This window comes from Chiroxiphia lanceolata, chromosome 11, assembly GCF_009829145.1.
Source record: "Chiroxiphia lanceolata isolate bChiLan1 chromosome 11, bChiLan1.pri, whole genome shotgun sequence".
Classification (NCBI taxonomy): Eukaryota; Metazoa; Chordata; class Aves; order Passeriformes; family Pipridae; genus Chiroxiphia; species Chiroxiphia lanceolata.
The window spans coordinates 483,305-499,249 of record NC_045647.1 but is presented as its reverse complement, the minus strand read 5'-3'; the positions used below and the strand labels follow the sequence as shown (position 1 = coordinate 499,249).

Genomic DNA, 15,945 nt, shown 5'->3' with positions numbered 1-15,945 from the left:
TAATTATATTTTATTTAACTTGTTTCATGAGAGCAAGTGGGCAGAACACCACTGTCATGGAAGCCAGAGGCTATTTGTTGCTGAAGGGGCACAGTATCTGCTGTGAGGCATTTCCTGAGTTCCTGCAGGTCAAACACTTCCTGCCTTTCCCACTCTTTAGAGGTGCTGCATCTGGTTGAGTTCTATGTGGAAGATGGCATCACAGATGAAGAAGCTGTAGCTCTCATTGATCTTGAAGCTCCAAGAGTGAGTAAAAGAGAGAATAAATGGCAAGAGATGATGAGTGACTGTATCCTTTTGATTAGAATTGGTTTCCAGTCCTTGTATAGGGAAAAATTAAACAATTTGGAATTTTTTTCCCCATTTAGGTTTAAACCTCTCTTTTTTTGTCATATGACTGATGTGAGTACAATTACATTGTGTTTCCTTGTTGCTTTAATATAACAACCAAAGTATGGTTTAACTAAACCTAATGTTGTCATGAAACTTTTTCATCAGGACAGTTTGTTTCTAATCATGTGAAATGTTTATTTTTAACAGTGGAATGCTATGCTTTACCTATTCTGTGTGAATTGCTTTCTGTAAAGAATGAGTGGAATCTGGAGTGTGTTGCTTCCAGTAACAGCTTCCTTTAGAGGTTACCTTCTCTCAGCCAAGGGAAGCAGCATGGACATTCTTCATAGCTATTGCTGTTGGGATCTGGTTTGAAATGCTTTGGCACCCAGAGCTCCCAGTTGCTGTAGGGGCCATAGAATATGAGGTGCAGAGTGATGCACAAGAACAGACAAACTCTGACTGAAGCTGCTCAAAAATGTCTTTTCAATAGATTGCTTCCTTTGCTCTGTCAGGAAGGGAGGCAGAGGTGATGTCATGCCTGGCTGTGGTCAGTCCTGCTGTTCTACAGCAACTGCAGTGATAAAATTCCCCAGTCATTGAGAATCCCAGCAAGGTCTTCTTGGTATTTTCTGTAATGACCTGGGCACTGTCACAGTTTGAGATACTGTGGAGCAGCAAGGGTAGTGGTCCTGCTAGGGTGCTTTCATACTGATTCTGTGAGTGCTGGCTATGGTGAGTACAGTCAATTTTACAGGAACTCTTGTCCTTCCTTAAGAAATTCATCCAGATGGCCAGAGTTTGAGGCTTGATGACAGTACAGATATTATTGAGGATGATGATCCCTTTACAGCAAAACTGAGCTTTGAGGTAAGAGCTTTACCTGTACCTTCCAGTTGTTTCTTTCTTGCTACCAACAGAAATTATTAGAAAACTTTACAGTCCATGCCACTCTTCTGGTGTGCATCTGGTACAAAGACGAGAGCTGCAGAGTAGGAGACTGGGAGGATAGCACTTGAGAGGGAAAGGGATTTACCAGTTAGCTCCTCTCTTCAAAAAACAAAACAAAACAAAAAATCAAAAAGAAACAAACGAAGCAACAAAATCCACACAAAACCCCCAACACAAACTCCACAAAACAACAAAGATGTTTGGAATTTTGTTTTCTCGCCATGCACTGGTACAGCAGAGCTGTCCCGTGGGGTACAAGCAGCACACCTATAGAGCAGGCCTTACTGTGAGGGCTTCATAAAAACTCTGGGCACGGCTGTTATTTCCAGGGAATTGTAAAGGGATCTGTTGAAGGGATAATGGAAGCTCACTGGAACCAGATGTGGCTGGATGCTGCTGTCGCTGAAGGTGTTGGTGACACCGACAGAGTTTGGTGGGACAGGTCTTGGGCCAGTCCTACATGAGCATCTTCTGCTGAATTTTACTTTGCTTCTTACAACAACTTATGAATCCTCAAAGGGCCTTGCAGTTGGTAACTGCAGTTCTCTCAACCTGCTTTCCTGCAGCAGGGGGGCTCCGAGTTCGTTCCGGTGGTGGTGAACCGCGCTGTGCTGCGGTCGATGAGCCGGCGGGACGTGCTGGTCAAGCGCTGGCCGCAGCCGCTGCGCTGGCAGTACTACCGCTCCCTGCTGCCCGACGCCTCCATCACCATGTGTCCATCCTGCTTTCAGGTACTGTTTTCATGGGGAAGTTTAAAAACAACCCAGAAAGCCCTATCCAGAACCCAATGGCTGAAACAATGCTAATCATCAAAACCTCATACTCTAAAATGTATTCAGCAAATTCCTGATTGAGGTAGAGACAGAGCAATGAAACCCCAACTCAGAGCTATGTGATGCACAGAGCTACCTTGGCAGTAGCTGAATTTGAGAAGTTGTCCTGACAGCAAGTCAGAGCCTCTGAGCAAACCTTGGCTGACCAACAGAAGCTGGTTTGTATTTATTTCCTTTTGCTCTGTCTCTGTGACTTGGAGCCTGGTCTAGCAAGGAAGATCAGTCAGTCACTAAGTTATCTTGTGGTTCAGCCCTGCTCCAGCCTCACTCAGGAATGGATTTTTGAAATGCTGGAATTCAGTCATGTTTGCTTACACAGAAATTGTCTAATTGTTGTCCTTCCTTTAAAAGTAGTTAGCAGCACTGGCAGAGGTCTGTGAAGTGCTCACTGCTCTGTTCCAGCTGTAGCGTTCAGGCAGTTGAAATGAAGAGAACCAGTCTCTCTGATGGTGGTTTCAGAATATTTGTGCTGTAGAGCAGCCATTGAGCTCAGATTGCATTTTCTTTGAGCAGGGCACAGGCTAACTTGTGCTAAATCTGTTTCTAATTAACAGATGTTTCACACAGAAGACTATGAGCTCCTCATACTCCAGCATAGTTGTTGTCCGTTCTGTCGACGGAGAAAAGATGAGTCAAACCAATGAAGGAAACCAGTCTTTCATCTCAACAACAGTCTCTCCTGTTGGCTTGGCAAAACACTTCTTAGATCCATAAAGCTTTCCTAACAACTTAGGAAAGTCAGTCATCTTGCTCTATTTTGTTTGTAAGAGTTGAAGACATGTAACTATTTTTTTAAATTAAAATGTCTGTTGTTTGTGAATGTGCTTTACATTTCCCAGGCAAGCAGCTGAAGTGCCACAGAATTTTACAGGAATGTTTCTAGGGTCAAGTTCAGACTTTAAGTAATTGTTTTTACTCCAGATTGTGTTAGGATTTGATTTGCTTCTTAATACACACCTGTTATTGACAGATCTTCAAATAAATGGGACTGTTTTTCACTACTCTTTGTCTTGGAATTTGCTATAGTGCTCCTGCTTCTGATCTTGAATTTCTTTTCCCTTTGTATTCAATTTAGGCAAGAAGAGAGTTAAAATGTAGAGCCCTTCAAGTGTAATCTGCAGAGTTCCAGCTGCTCTTGTCACTGGGGGCATCTCTCAGCCACCCTGGGGTGGGGGATGGTTCAGTCTCTGTGGAATTCACCTGGTTAAAGTGCAGGATGTCAGGCTGTGCATACCTGAGCATACCTCTGACCATTCCTGAGCTCCCACCGTCCCTTGGCCATGGTGCTGCCATGGAGGGGTGTGCTAAGGGAGTGCTGCTGAGCAGGGTGTCCCCAGCACTGTGTCAGTCGGGAGCTGAGGGCGAGCCACGTGTGGAGGTGGGAGGACACGGACTTGCTGCCTTCTACTCCAGCCCCTTGCAGAGGCACGAGACACGGGGGTCAGTCCCAGGCAACTCCTATGTTGGCTCACTCTCCCCACAGGACTGGGCAGGAAATAGGAGAGCAAAAGCCAAGAAGCTCCTGGTTGAGATAAATACAATTTAATGGTTGAAGCAGAGCTCTGCGTGCAAGCAAAGCAAAGCAAGAAGGAATTTATTCCCTGCTTCCTGGAGAGCAGGGCTCAGCATGAGTAACCATCACTTGGGAAGGCAAACACCACAAACACAACATCCTCCCTTCTTCCTCCTTTCCCTGAGCTTTTATTTTGGAGCATGACATCATCTGGAGCGGGACGGCCCTTTGGGCAGTTGTCCCAGCTCTGTTGCTCCCTGCCCCCTGCCCAGCTCTGGCCTATTCCTGAGGGAGACAGAGCAGGGAAAAAGGAAATCCCAGTGCTGTGCAGGCACCTCTCAGCCCCAGCTACAGCACGGGTGTGTTCCCAGCATTGGTTTGGACACCAAAGCACAGCACCCCACACTGCTGTGAGGGAAGTGAGCTCCGTGCCAGCCATACCAATGTACCCCTCAGGATGGTCACAGTCGTTCCCCAGCAGCAGAAGGATTCATGTAGGTAACAGGCTGGGCTGGAGCTGGGAGGCGATAGGTCTCTTGCCTTGAAACTGGTGTAAAACTGTGCCCGTGTTGCCACGAGTTCTGTTGTGATGGCAGCCTGTCTGTCCCAGCCTGCCTTTGCCCTGAGTGGGAGAGGACACGGTACCTCTCAAGCAACTGGCTGAGGTGTTTGGTGCTGGCAGAGCAGCTCCCACAGGAGCAGCACCTTGCCTGTGAAATGGGATGTCTCTGCTCAAGTACCTCTGGAAAGGGAGAGCCTGCAATGGCATGGCCGGGTTTCCGAGGCCCTCAGTGGTTCCTGACCAAGTTTGCTTAATTTACCACTTTAAAAACATTCTGTTCTAATTACAGCTCTCTGCTTTCTAACTCAGCTGTCACTGTTTGCAGTGAAGACTCTGCTACTGACACAGATAAACAATGCTGTTTGAGATGCAAGCCAGGGTGGAATTCGGTTCCTTCTCCTGGAACTGAGCTGGTTGTGCAGAGCCAGTGGGAATGAAAAATTATAAAAATAAAGAGAAAGGGTTTGCTGTGACACAGACACCAAACAGATCAAGCAAGGAAGCTTTTTTTCTTTTTTAAATAACCAACTCTGTGAATAAAGTCTAGCTTTGAAAAACCTATTGGGCTTTTCTGTGCAGGAACAATCAGATCTCACATTTCACACATGTGAGACAAGGTGTTCTAGTCCAGGCTTCCCTGTGCCATGGAGCCTCCTGGCTGACTTCATGCTGAGGCGTCCCTGGAGCTACAAGAGGTCCCACCACTGTGTTTTGGTTAGAAGCTGTTGTGAGCAATTTGTCCCATTTCTCTACCTCATTGCTGCCTGCCTGTCCCACTGCTGCATCCAGTGGTGACGCACACCAGCCTAAGCTCCGCGCAGCAGCTGCTACCTCAGCAGTGGCTTATTGCATCAGCTTAAGGTGTATTGGGAAATAAACCTTTAATCCTTGTGTGCCCACGTACAAGTGTGAACAGCTGCATTTGCAGTTAGAGTGGCACTGCTCTGGCCTTGGCAACAAGTGTGAGAAGTTAATTGAGAGGGGCTTAGGGTGAGCAGAATATGTTAAGGTAAGGAAGACCTCTTGGACTGTCCAGAGAGCATGGCCTGCGTCGGGCTGCAGCCAGCCAGGTCTGCTCTCATCTGTGGTGCCAGCACTTCAGCTCTTTTCCCCCTTCTCTGCTTAAAGGGAAGGTTTCCCAGCTTGGTCTCTGCTTTAGAGAGGTACAGTGCTTTGTGCTTTTTTCTGTTAAACTTTTTGCTAAACCAAATCACAGGGAACGCTGGTGAAAACTAGGCCAGGACTGGAGGAAGTTTATTAAGGCCAAGAGGACATGAGTTTCTGCCCACCTCACACCCATGAGCTCCAGCAGCTCTGGCACATCCTCCTGTGCTGGATGAGACCCTCATGTTCACCTGCTCCTGGCTGTGAAGAGCGCTCAGCTCAGCCCCAAATGCAGCCAGAACAGCGAGGGGAGGTGAGTGCTCAGCTCCCTTCCAGCCTCCATCACATGCCAAGGGGCAGAGCAAACAGCTCTTGCCTGGCCTCCACAGGGGAACCAGCTGGTGCCTGCCTGCCTGCCAGCTGGAATGTTAGCGACTGCTAGTGAGAAAGGTGGTAAACAGTGGGTGGAAAAAAAGAGAAGAGATGGAGAAAATAGCTTTGGAGCTTAAAAGATTAATCACAATGATGTGAACTGTGAGGAACCTCCAGAAGAGAACTCCTCTGTGGTTAGCTCCTTGTGCTCACCCCCTGTACCTGTTGTCTCATTGCCTCTGAAAAATTAAGACAATATGTAACTCATCTGCTGTTTGGCACAAAGAATGTTTCAAGCACAATCAAGTTCACTGAGTGGGCAGGCAGACATGAAGGACTGAAGTTTGATGGCTACACAAAGTTCAAGGAGACTGAAGATGTCTGTTAACCAGCATATGAGGTTGGGTGTTGGCTTCAGCTCTGAACCTCCCATCAGTGCCCTGGTCCAGCAGCATTCTCAGCACCAGTGCAGAACGACTCCAGTCCAGGACAGATGGACTAGGTTACTTATTAGGTGTTACCAATGAAGTTGGCATGACTCAAACCACGCACAAAGCCAGGCACAAAGGAGATGGTACAACTGGTAACTCGCCATTGGGGCCAGTGTTTCACGGTGGTGGTCAAACCTCCGCAGCCAAATCTTGAACAGAAAGAGAGGTGGCTGGAACATGTGGAAGAAAGTTGGTGACATCACCTTCTACAGCCTCCCACAGGGAGGTTATGGAGGTGACGGATCTCCAGTGGGGACTGGTTGGTGTCATGGAGCCACATTCCCCTTGTGAGAATGGAGCTGGGACACCCCTCTGTCACTGAGGGACTACACACACCACACCTGTGCAGCACAGCCACCATCTGCAGCCCCCAAACCCACAGTCCTGGGGTGTGAACCACACACATCCCTCTTGTTAGTAGGGGATGGAAAAGAGAGCAGAGCCTTGCGAGTGGAGCTGCTGCCTGGTTTGATCCCCCAAAATGAAAGGTGAGGTGCAGAGCTACTTCTTTATATGTGACCATGAGCCATGGTTTCCAACAATGACAGTGAGGGCCAGAAACAGGTGTCACCTTAACACCTTCCCAGGAAAGCCAATTACCCCTGGATGATTATGATTAATAATTCCCTAAACCCTAATCGCGCTGACACCGGTGTCCAGGGCTTACCCCGGGGGCACTTTATAAGAGGTGCCCTGTGGAGGGGAGCGTAGCCGCTTCTCCTGGGGGTGACAGTGAAGGCTGAGAGGTGGCGGGAGCTCCACTTCAGAGTCGATCCCCCCGTGCACAAAAGAACCCCCTAAGTAAGAGCGAAAGGCACCTCACGAACCACAACCATGAACGGGACAGAAGGCCAAGACTTCTACGTGCCCATGTCCAACAAGACCGGGGTGGTGCGGAGCCCCTTCGAGTACCCCCAGTACTACCTGGCTGAGCCCTGGAAGTTCTCAGCACTAGCTGCCTACATGTTCATGCTGATCCTGCTCGGCTTCCCCATCAACTTCCTCACGCTCTACGTCACCATCCAGCATAAGAAGCTCCGGACACCTCTAAACTACATCCTTCTGAACCTGGCGGTCGCTGACCTCTTCATGGTCTTTGGAGGCTTCACGACCACCATGTACACCTCGATGAACGGGTACTTTGTCTTTGGAGTAACAGGGTGTTACATTGAAGGCTTCTTTGCCACACTGGGAGGTAAGTTTTCCAAATATTCAAAAGTCTCTTGCCAGGAGTTGCCCCAGATTTTAGGAGTGGGAGGGAAGACACACACATGATCTTGGCAGAACATGGTACCTGGAAGGTCTGCTGCTGCTGTGGGTCAAGGCCATTGCCATGTTTCTGGGTGGGAGGCGAAGAAAGTGACAAATGACACTTGCTTTTTTAACCTTCTTTTGGGAGCCACCCGCTCAGTATCCTGAGAACCACAGTGCAGCAATGAAAAGCCGCCAGCAGCAGATTTTGCAGTTGTTGGATTTGCACATCTCCTTGGCTCACTTTCTGAGTCAAGAGATGACAGTTTTGTTCCTCCTGTTTTGCGAGTCTGTTCCTCCAGTTTCACGAGCACTGGTGTGGTGCACAGTGGTGCAGGCAAGCAGAGCTGGCTCTCCTCCCCATGCCAGCCAGGCTTGGACCCAAACAGATGTTAAACAAAAATTGTGTGTATAAAAATGCTCTCCTCCATTTAGCTCAGCCTTCAGCCACAGCTACTGCTTTACTGGTTTGATCTTTGTGACACAAGTTTCCGAGGAAGCTGTGGGTAGAAAGGGGAAATCCTGGGATGACGGGCACTCACTGCATCTCAGAGTGTGGCAGTAGGCTTGCAGGTGCAGGTGCTGTGTGAGTTGAATGGTGGGATCCAGCCATGGATCTCAAAACATAGCAGCAAAGTAGTTCCTGTGGGTAAGCAGTGCAGGGAGGAGGAGTCTTCTCACACTGTCCTATCGCATCTGCACTTGACCTTTGTTCATTTCTTTCCGAACCCTTGGTGGAGATTTAACAGCTGCCAGGAGTTGTCCTCAGGAACATCAGTCTGAGGAGGCTTCATGCTGCCATCACAGTATTTTTCTCTTCCTGTTGTTCAAAGTCCCTCTATCCCTCTCTGTCCCCCTCCCCGGTGCAGGTGAAATTGGTCTCTGGTCACTGGTGGTCCTGGCTATCGAAAGATACGTAGTGGTCTGCAAGCCCATGAGCAACTTCCGCTTCGGGGAGAACCACGCCATCATGGGTGTTGCCTTCTCCTGGATCATGGCCTTGGCGTGCGCGGCTCCCCCGCTCTTCGGCTGGTCCAGGTAGGGGGGGCACCAGGCCCAGCACAGGGGGCGTGGGAGCCTGGCTGGCGGCTTGGCTGTGTCTTCCAGCCTATCTCCTCTGCTGGGCACTGACCTGCTGGGCTCACCTTGCAGGTACATCCCCGAGGGCATGCAGTGCTCATGTGGGATCGACTATTACACTCTGAAGCCAGAGGTCAACAATGAATCTTTCGTCATCTACATGTTTGTGGTTCACTTCATGATCCCTCTTGCAATCATTTTCTTCTGCTATGGGAACCTGGTTTGCACTGTCAAGGAGGTGGGTATCTGCCAGTGACAGTGGGCCGAGGGCCATCTCCATCCCCAGTGCTGGGAAAGGGCCCACACCAGGTTCCAGACTGGTGATGGGGAGGGCCTTCCAGGGGCCAATCTGGCCCTCCATGAAGAGGGAAAGAGCAAATTCCAGATGCGCAGCTTGACCTCCATGAGCCCTCACCCCACATCCCTGCCGGTGCAGCACTCTCTGGCTCCATCAAATTTCCATTTCCTTCTGCCCACAGGCTGCTGCCCAGCAGCAGGAGTCTGCCACCACCCAGAAGGCAGAAAAAGAAGTAACCCGCATGGTCATCATCATGGTCATTTCCTTCCTGATCTGCTGGGTCCCCTATGCCAGTGTCGCGTTCTACATCTTCACCAACCAGGGATCAGATTTCGGGCCCATCTTCATGACCATCCCAGCGTTCTTCGCCAAGAGTTCCTCCATCTACAACCCTGTCATCTACATCGTAATGAACAAACAGGTAAGTGGCAGGGGGTGAGACAACTCCTTTTTTGTGTTTCAGTTTATAACACCTGGCAGAGAGTTACGGCATCTCAAGCTGCCAGTGGGCTGGAGGGGGGGTTGTTTCCAGGTGATCTCATCCTGGTACATGGGAGGGTGACTGTGCAGCTCAGCCTTGGCATTGCATAAATCTCACGAATGCAAGGCCATCCAGCCTGAAATGATGCAGGTGCTGCGTTGATGGAGGAGCCGGGGCTTCGGCAGGCAGGGCTGGCAGCAGCCAGTGGGGCAGGAGACTCCATTGGTATGGTGCCTCCTGTGCTGTGGTATTGGGGGCTTCCAAGCAGCTCTGCTGAACTTGGAGACAGCCCTGTAGGCAGAGCTGCCTGGTGTCCGCCTGCCTCACACTGGGCTTCCCTCTCTCCCAGTTCCGTAACTGCATGATCACAACCCTCTGCTGTGGCAAGAACCCTCTGGGAGATGAGGACACGTCTGCTGGCAAGACAGACACCTCCTCCGTCTCCACCAGCCAGGTCTCTCCTGCGTAGGCCCCACCTGGGCCAGTCCCTGGGGTGCATGAACTTAGTCCCACCGCTGTCACCACCTGCCCCTGCTTCTCCACAGCCAAGGCCCTGTGGGGCAGGCTCCTCTCTCCTGGCACTAGGAACCCTGGGAACAAGGCTGAAAATGTGTACACATGTTTTGTAATTAAAATGCAAAGATTTAGCTCCTCTTGCGTATATCCGTGAGTTTCTGTTGACTCGCTGAGAGTTCGTGCCCCTGCTCTGAGTGCAGATCCTGGGTTGGACAGCCCTGCCATGCCTGGGCCATGGCAGAGCTGCCCTCGCCTCTCTCTCCCCACCTTGATGCCCAGCCAGGGCACGTCCTGCCTCTGCTGCTGCCGGGGCCGCAGCTGGGGCCACCTCCCGTCTCTGCTGCCGGAGATGAATCCTAGCCACTGTCACACAGCTGCTCGGTCCTGCCACGCTCCAGCTGCCCGGAGCAGGTTTGGCTGCGTTGAGGTGCCCCCGGCCTTGCCAGGTGCTACCAAATTCAGCCCTGCCCCACCTCCAGCCTGTCAGAAGCCCACGGAGGCGCTGCATCCCCTCCGGGGGACAGCACAGATACCGGTGCACGTGGGCCCTTCTGTGCTGCAGTGGTGAAGGTCGTGGATCCTGCCCAGCAGGCAGGAGCACGGAGGGCCCTGCCGGCACGGCACAGCACGGCACAGCACGGCACAGCACAGCATGGTACGGCACAGCATGGCATGGCACAGCACAGCATGGCACAGCACAGCACAGCACAGCATGGCACGGCATGGCACAGCACAGCATAGCATGGCACAGCACAGCATGGCACGGCACAGCACAGCACAGCATGGCACGGCACAGCACAGCATGGCACGGCACAGCACGGCACAGCCTGTGCAGCTGCAGGGCTCAGAGATGGCTCCGTGCTCGCTCCTGCAGCACGGGCAAAGCAGCACAGTTGACAGAGTTTGCACCCTCCAGCAGCAGCCATGCTCCCCGTCCCCCAGCACTCTATTCCCACAGTCCCATCCATCATCCTTAGGCATCTTTGGACCCCCTGGGCCAAGCCCCAGCACACTCCCCTGCACCCCTCCCCATTCGGCTGCGGCCAGTTTGGCCTCGGCCCAAGAGGAGGTTTTGGGCAGCTCCTGTGCTGTTGAGGCTCGCAGGGTGCAGGGCTGAGCTCCTCCCGCGCCGCAGCAGGCAGGACCCAGCAGCATATGGCTCAGTGATGCCAACATATGTTCGAAGCACTACAAAGATTGGCATATTGCAATTGTAGCACTGTTCTTCATTTTTATTTTAGCTCAGTTACAACATAAGATGTTTTTCTTACTGTTCAGTGTTATTTCAACATTTGAAAACTATGTTTTTGTACATTATTACCTCTCTGATTTCTAATCCTATGCAGCTTTGAAGGACTAATAGGGAACGTATAGTGCCCATGCAAGTTAAACCCTTAATAAAGAGCAATTTGCAAGTACAATTCTCTCATTATTTTTTTTTATCCATACTTCTGCATATTCAGTGAAATCTAAGGATTAGAGTTTTATGAATAATTCAGTGTTTAGGCTGATGTCTGATTCATGTACTTCAAATCTGGGAGGTGGTTTTGGAGGGAAGAGAAGGAAGGATTTGGTGTGTATTTGCTGTCCATGAGGCTGTGCTCCAGAGGAGTGTGGCAATGCCTGTGCAGGACCAGCCCCAGCACACAGCCTGGCCCCGAGCCTGCGGGCTGTCACTCCTCACCATGCCCAGCCCTACGGCTACTGCTGGTGGTGCTGGTAGCAAGCAAGGGTTTGGGACCCCCCTGCCAGCTCAGCTGGGTACCAGAGGCATCGCAGAGCTGCCAGAGATGTGATGGATGGATCCAGGTGGAGGATGGTGCCAGGCCCTGCCTCCTTCCAGTGTCCCCACTGTCCACTTCCTGGGGAATTTGGAAATGGACTGGAAATGGAGCAGGGAGCAGGCTGGTGCTGCTGGTCTGGGGGAACTGGGCATGTCGTGCTCCAGGCATTCGATCTGTCTCCCAGCTGCCAGACCTGCCTCTGCTGCCACCTCAGCCAGGATCTGGCCCCCAGGCTCAAGTGGTGGGCATAGACCTTGATGAAGGTCTCTGTGGGCAGTAGTTTGCAGGTCCATTGCCATGGTGACAGGTCTGCTGAGGTGGCCAGGAGCCAATCCTGCCATACTGTAATCTTGGCTCCCAGCTTCCTCACCTTTCAGACAGACAATGCACACGGAAGCCCCGTGAGTCTCCTGTGTACACGAGGGAGGGACTGATGGGGTACTGGGGAGGAACACAGCAGTCCCCCAGGTGGGGACATTTGTGCTGTTTCCTGCACCAAAGAACCTTCAGTGATTTACTCAGGCTCACCTTGTGAGCGTAGGTGGCAGCAGAGAGGGGACGTGGAGGGGACATGGCTGGCTGTGTCCGGGGCTGGGAGTGCTCTCCCCCGAGCATGGTGGGATTCAGTGAGCAGGGTTGAATGGTCGTCCTGCTCATGAACATGGTCATGGAGATAGTGGGGGAGAGTCACTTTGCTGATTAACCAAGCAGCTCTTCATTTTCCTCCTCTCCTTTGTGGGATTGATTTTCCCCTCCTTATCAGCCCCCTGCTTCTCAGTGAAGCAAAGGGAGATAGCACATCCCACCAGCACACTGGGAACAGGTCTGTGTGGGCCGCACGCTGCAAGCTGGCTCCCCGTGCACCCCACAGCAAAAGCTATCAGCAAGCTGCCATCCCAGCACCCCAACATCCACCCAGTGCCCTGCCTGTTCAGGGCAATCATCCCGCACACTCCCAGTCTCTCATCCCTCTCCAAACTATCTGCTCAGGTCTGCCCTGAGCCCCTCCAGCCCCCCACAAAACTCTGGCAAAGGGCACTTGAATTCCCAGCCCCCGGCTCCCACCTGGGGCGGAGACCAGAGCAATTAGCAGCTGCCAACCAGCTGCATCCAGGCTGCTCATCAGATAAATTGCAGGAGGTGAGCTGGGCCTAAGGAGCAGGGTCAGTGGTGCTGTGGGTGGAGTTGGAGCTGCCTGTGCCCAGGGCTGTGGGCTCGTGTGTTTCTGCTATGGAGCCTCAAATGGGTAAGGGGTCTGCAAGCGCTGCAGGGTCCTGCAGAGCTGGGTCTCTGGTGAGTCTCAGCTGGGGCTCTAGGGCTCACTTTGGGTTCTGGTGGGGCTGGGTCTCTGGGGCTTGTTTGAGCTCTAGGGCCACAGTCCCTGTGAGGCTGTAGGGATGAGTAGAGTTATGGCTGCTCAGCTTCTGGGGGCTTTGCAGCCCTTGGAGGTGTGAGTGTCTTGGGGCTGGACCCTAGTCTCAAATGGTGCCTCTTCTAGCTCGACTCCCGGGTCCGCTGGTCCTGGGCGGTGTGGCCCGGCGCCCTTCAACCCTGCAGATGGTCAAAGAGGCACTGCAGGCCCAAGATGAGAAGAAGGGCGCCTCTGTCTTCACCATCAAGCGATTCATCCTGGCCAAGTACCCCACCGAGGATCCTATCCGGCTCAAGTACCTGCTGAAGCAGGTGCTGAGCAAGGGGCTGAGCCGTGGGGAGCTGGTGCGGCCCCGCAACTCCTCTGCTGTGGGGGCCACCGGCACCTTCATGGTGAGCAGGGGGCTGCCAGGGCGGCTGGGGGCTGAGGTGCTGCCTGGGCCCACTGACACCCTGCTCTCACCCCCAGTTAGCACCCAAGGAGCCACAGCACAAGCAGCATCTTAGCCAGGCAAATCCTGACAGAGGACAGGCCCCGAAGCCAGGACAGGAAGGGACCACCAAGGACCCCTGTGCCCCTGTGGCTGGTGCACAACAACGAGGTAAAGGGCTTTTGGGGCATGAGCCACCCCGTGCTGCCTGGCCCCACCAGGACTCATCCACCACCCCGTCTGCAGGTACCATGAAGCAGCAGCTGACAGCCATGAAGCAGAAGCCAAAACAAAGCCCATGGATGTGAGTAGGTGATGGCAGTGGGGCTGGGTGGCTCATGGCATGGCAGCACCCTGAGGTGCTCTCTTCCCTCTCTTCCAGGCCCAGCCACGAGCTGCAGTGAAGCCTGGGAGCGATGGAGCAAAGCCCCCGCGAGCTGCCAACCATCCCCTGGCACGGGGCGTTCAGGGCCCCCAAGAGCTGCCCACTGCTCCCAGGCCCCTGGCACAGGGTGTTCAAGGCCCCCACGAGCTGCTGACCACCCCCAGGCACTTGGCAAAGGGTACTCAAGGCCCCGGGGGCTGAGGCCTGCAGGAAGGAGCAAAAGCGACAGCTCTGTGGGTGCTGGGACAAAGGGGCCCAAAAGGTCCCTGGGGGAAAGAGCAAGGGGAAGGTGCTCAAGGGGGCACAGCAGGATCCCCCAAGGCACAGAGGGGTCAAGGCCAGGCAAGGAAGGCCCGGGTGACCCCAGGAGCCAGGCAGGGGGAAGCCAGACTGCAGAAGGCAGCGTCCCCTGGAGAGGACAGAACGGCTCTGTCGGGGGGCCCAGACAGTCTCACTTAGCCCTGCTTCAGCTGGCCCCAGGCCCTTGGGGTCTGGGCTGCTTTTAGTCCCCAGGACAGGTTTTAACTCTGTGTTTACCTTCTCCTAATAAAGCTTCTTTACTCACCTCATAGAATGGCCTGACTGCTGCCCTGGTTGTGGGCCCCTGCCCCTGGGCTCCCATTTCCCAGCCCTGGCCTCATGCTGCATGGCATGGTAGTGAGTTGATACTGCAGGCAGCTGCCTCTCTGCCTGCCCTCATGGAGAGGTGCCCTGTCTGTCCCCGTGTCCCCAGCTGTGGTGCCAGGGATATGCTGGGCTTTGGGGGCTCTGTGTGTGTGCAGGCTGGCAGTGATGGCCTGGGCAGGGGCCCTGGGACCCATGGGACACAGCATGGTGGCACCCCCCAGAATGGAGAAGCTCAGGCTTGGCCAGTCCTGCTGGTGTGGACTGTGAGGTGTCGAGCCCTCTGCCCTCTTGGCTACCCTTGTGCTGATGCCTGCCTGAGCTGGGATTATGAGAGTGCCAGGGTGGGAGGTCTGGGTGCATGCCATGGTCCCAAGCACTGGGGGGAGCTGCGTGTGCTCTAACTATAGTAAGAGAAAGATAGAGGTGTTTTAGGGCTCAAAAAATGAGTTTGAAGTGCTTGCTGTAGCCCCCGGCATAGTTTGTGCTCTTGTTATCTGTCTGTGGCACAGTTCCCACATCCAAACCTGTCTTGTGAGCTCCTGTGGGTCAGTGTATGACACTTTCATTTAATAGCTTCAAATGCCTGAATTTCTCTTGCTCTGCCCAGAGCAGAGCCCTTCTGAAGGTCAGGCTGATCATGTAAAGGGTTACAGTCCTCCTGGGTGGGAGAAAATAAGTGGAAGTAAAACTCTTCCTAAAGAGGATTTCACTAATCTGCAGCTGGCCTTGCCAATGCCCTCCAAGGCTCCTGGCCTTGCTCTGGGGCTTAAGCAAGAGCTGAGCAAACTAACTTCTCTTTAAACTTCAGCCTTGACTATGTTGATCCATCTTTAAGGGAGCTGGAACTCGTGTCCCTCCAGGGACAGGGTGGGGAATATGACAGCAGTAACTGAGCTAGTTCACCTGGATCCTCTGACAGTGGTGGCCTCACAGAGCCCCGCTCGCCCATGTGGCAATGTCCCAACAGGGCAGGGAAGGGGCTGTGTCCTCCCTCCTCACCATCTGCAGTGTGAAATGTGCAGCTCTCTTGCTTTGAGAGAGGCCAAGTCATTTAATGGCTGGATTTAGCTTTACTAAGAATCAACTTCCTAGCAGGAGAAAAAAATCCCTCCAGTGTCTGGAAAGTGCAGCTTTTACTGGAGGAGATGGAAGAGCATGGATTTAGCAATGCCATGGTTATTAAGGCCCCTGGGCCAAGCTGGTGTCAGGGTGCTGAAGCTGCAGCCTGGTCTGACAGTGCAGGGAGGTGCTGGCTCCCCAGGGCTGGGGGGAGGCACTGTCCTGTGGACTGGGCAGCTGGCAGAGGTGAGGGTGCCCGGCCCCTGCTGCTGGTCTTCACGTGTGCAGCACAGTGTCAGTCAGTTCGGGTGCCAGTCATCTGCTCCTGTGCCTGCTCCAGCGGGAGCCGTGGCACCGGCTGTGGGAGTGCTGTGTGGCCACAACGAGCTCTGCAGCTCAGAGAGGTACAAACCTGTCTCCTGCAGAAACAAGGGGGTTCTCACTGAGCTGCTGCACATGGTGTGCCTCGTACATGCAAGGCTCGTCTGTGCAGGTGTCTTTCA

At 53.1% G+C, this 15,945-nt stretch overlaps 3 protein-coding genes across 8 annotated transcripts in view; all 3 read left to right on the top strand.

Annotated features, from left to right (window-relative positions):
* The window catches only part of IFT122 (intraflagellar transport 122), a 31,679-nt gene extending 28,561 nt beyond the window's left edge, over nt 1–3,118 (top strand). For 2 of the 4 annotated variants that reach the window (XM_032699174.1, XM_032699171.1), the window contains 4 exons: nt 161–289; nt 1,124–1,203; nt 1,851–2,015; nt 2,672–3,118. In XM_032699174.1, coding sequence (XP_032555065.1) covers nt 161–289; nt 1,124–1,203; nt 1,851–2,015; nt 2,672–2,761 — 464 coding nt within the window. In that variant the 3' untranslated portion in view covers nt 2,762–3,118. The other 2 variants (XM_032699172.1, XM_032699173.1) reach the window with 2 other exon arrangements.
* A 3,771-nt stretch (nt 3,119–6,889) lies between these two features.
* On the top strand, nt 6,890–9,927 carry RHO (rhodopsin). Its single transcript, XM_032698921.1, has 5 exons — nt 6,890–7,354; nt 8,280–8,448; nt 8,563–8,728; nt 8,970–9,209; nt 9,619–9,927. The coding sequence occupies exons 1-5, from the start codon at nt 6,994–6,996 to the stop codon at nt 9,736–9,738; spliced, it is 1,056 nt and encodes a 351-aa protein (XP_032554812.1). The 5' UTR covers nt 6,890–6,993; the 3' UTR covers nt 9,739–9,927.
* Nucleotides 9,928–12,582: 2,655 nt separating this feature from the next.
* On the top strand, nt 12,583–14,195 carry LOC116792249 (histone H1oo). 3 transcript variants are annotated; one of them, XM_032699062.1, is made up of 6 exons: nt 12,583–12,709; nt 13,068–13,333; nt 13,410–13,542; nt 13,618–13,675; nt 13,754–13,825; nt 13,870–14,195. In XM_032699062.1, the coding sequence occupies exons 2-5, from the start codon at nt 13,127–13,129 to the stop codon at nt 13,773–13,775; spliced, it is 420 nt and encodes a 139-aa protein (XP_032554953.1). In that variant the 5' UTR covers nt 12,583–12,709; nt 13,068–13,126; the 3' UTR covers nt 13,776–13,825; nt 13,870–14,195. The 3 variants fall into 3 exon arrangements, with proteins under 3 accessions (XP_032554953.1, XP_032554952.1, XP_032554954.1); XM_032699061.1 differs by lacking the exon at nt 12,583–12,709 and adding an exon at nt 12,730–12,815; XM_032699063.1 differs by lacking the exon at nt 12,583–12,709 and adding an exon at nt 12,905–12,952.
* The last annotated feature ends 1,750 nt before the right edge of the window (nt 14,196–15,945 follow it).

Coding starts and splice junctions, on each gene's coding strand:
- RHO (XM_032698921.1), top strand. CDS start 6,994: ATGAACGGGACAGAAGGCCAAGACTTCTACGTGCCCATGTCCAACAAG. Junction 7,355..8,279: donor CTTCTTTGCCACACTGGGAG/GTAAGTTTTCCA, acceptor TCCCCGGTGCAG/GTGAAATTGGTCTCTGGTCA. Junction 8,729..8,969: donor TGGTTTGCACTGTCAAGGAG/GTGGGTATCTGC, acceptor TTCTGCCCACAG/GCTGCTGCCCAGCAGCAGGA.
- LOC116792249 (XM_032699061.1), top strand. Junction 13,334..13,409: donor GGGCCACCGGCACCTTCATG/GTGAGCAGGGGG, acceptor TCTCACCCCCAG/TTAGCACCCAAGGAGCCACA. Junction 13,543..13,617: donor GGCTGGTGCACAACAACGAG/GTAAAGGGCTTT, acceptor CCCCGTCTGCAG/GTACCATGAAGCAGCAGCTG.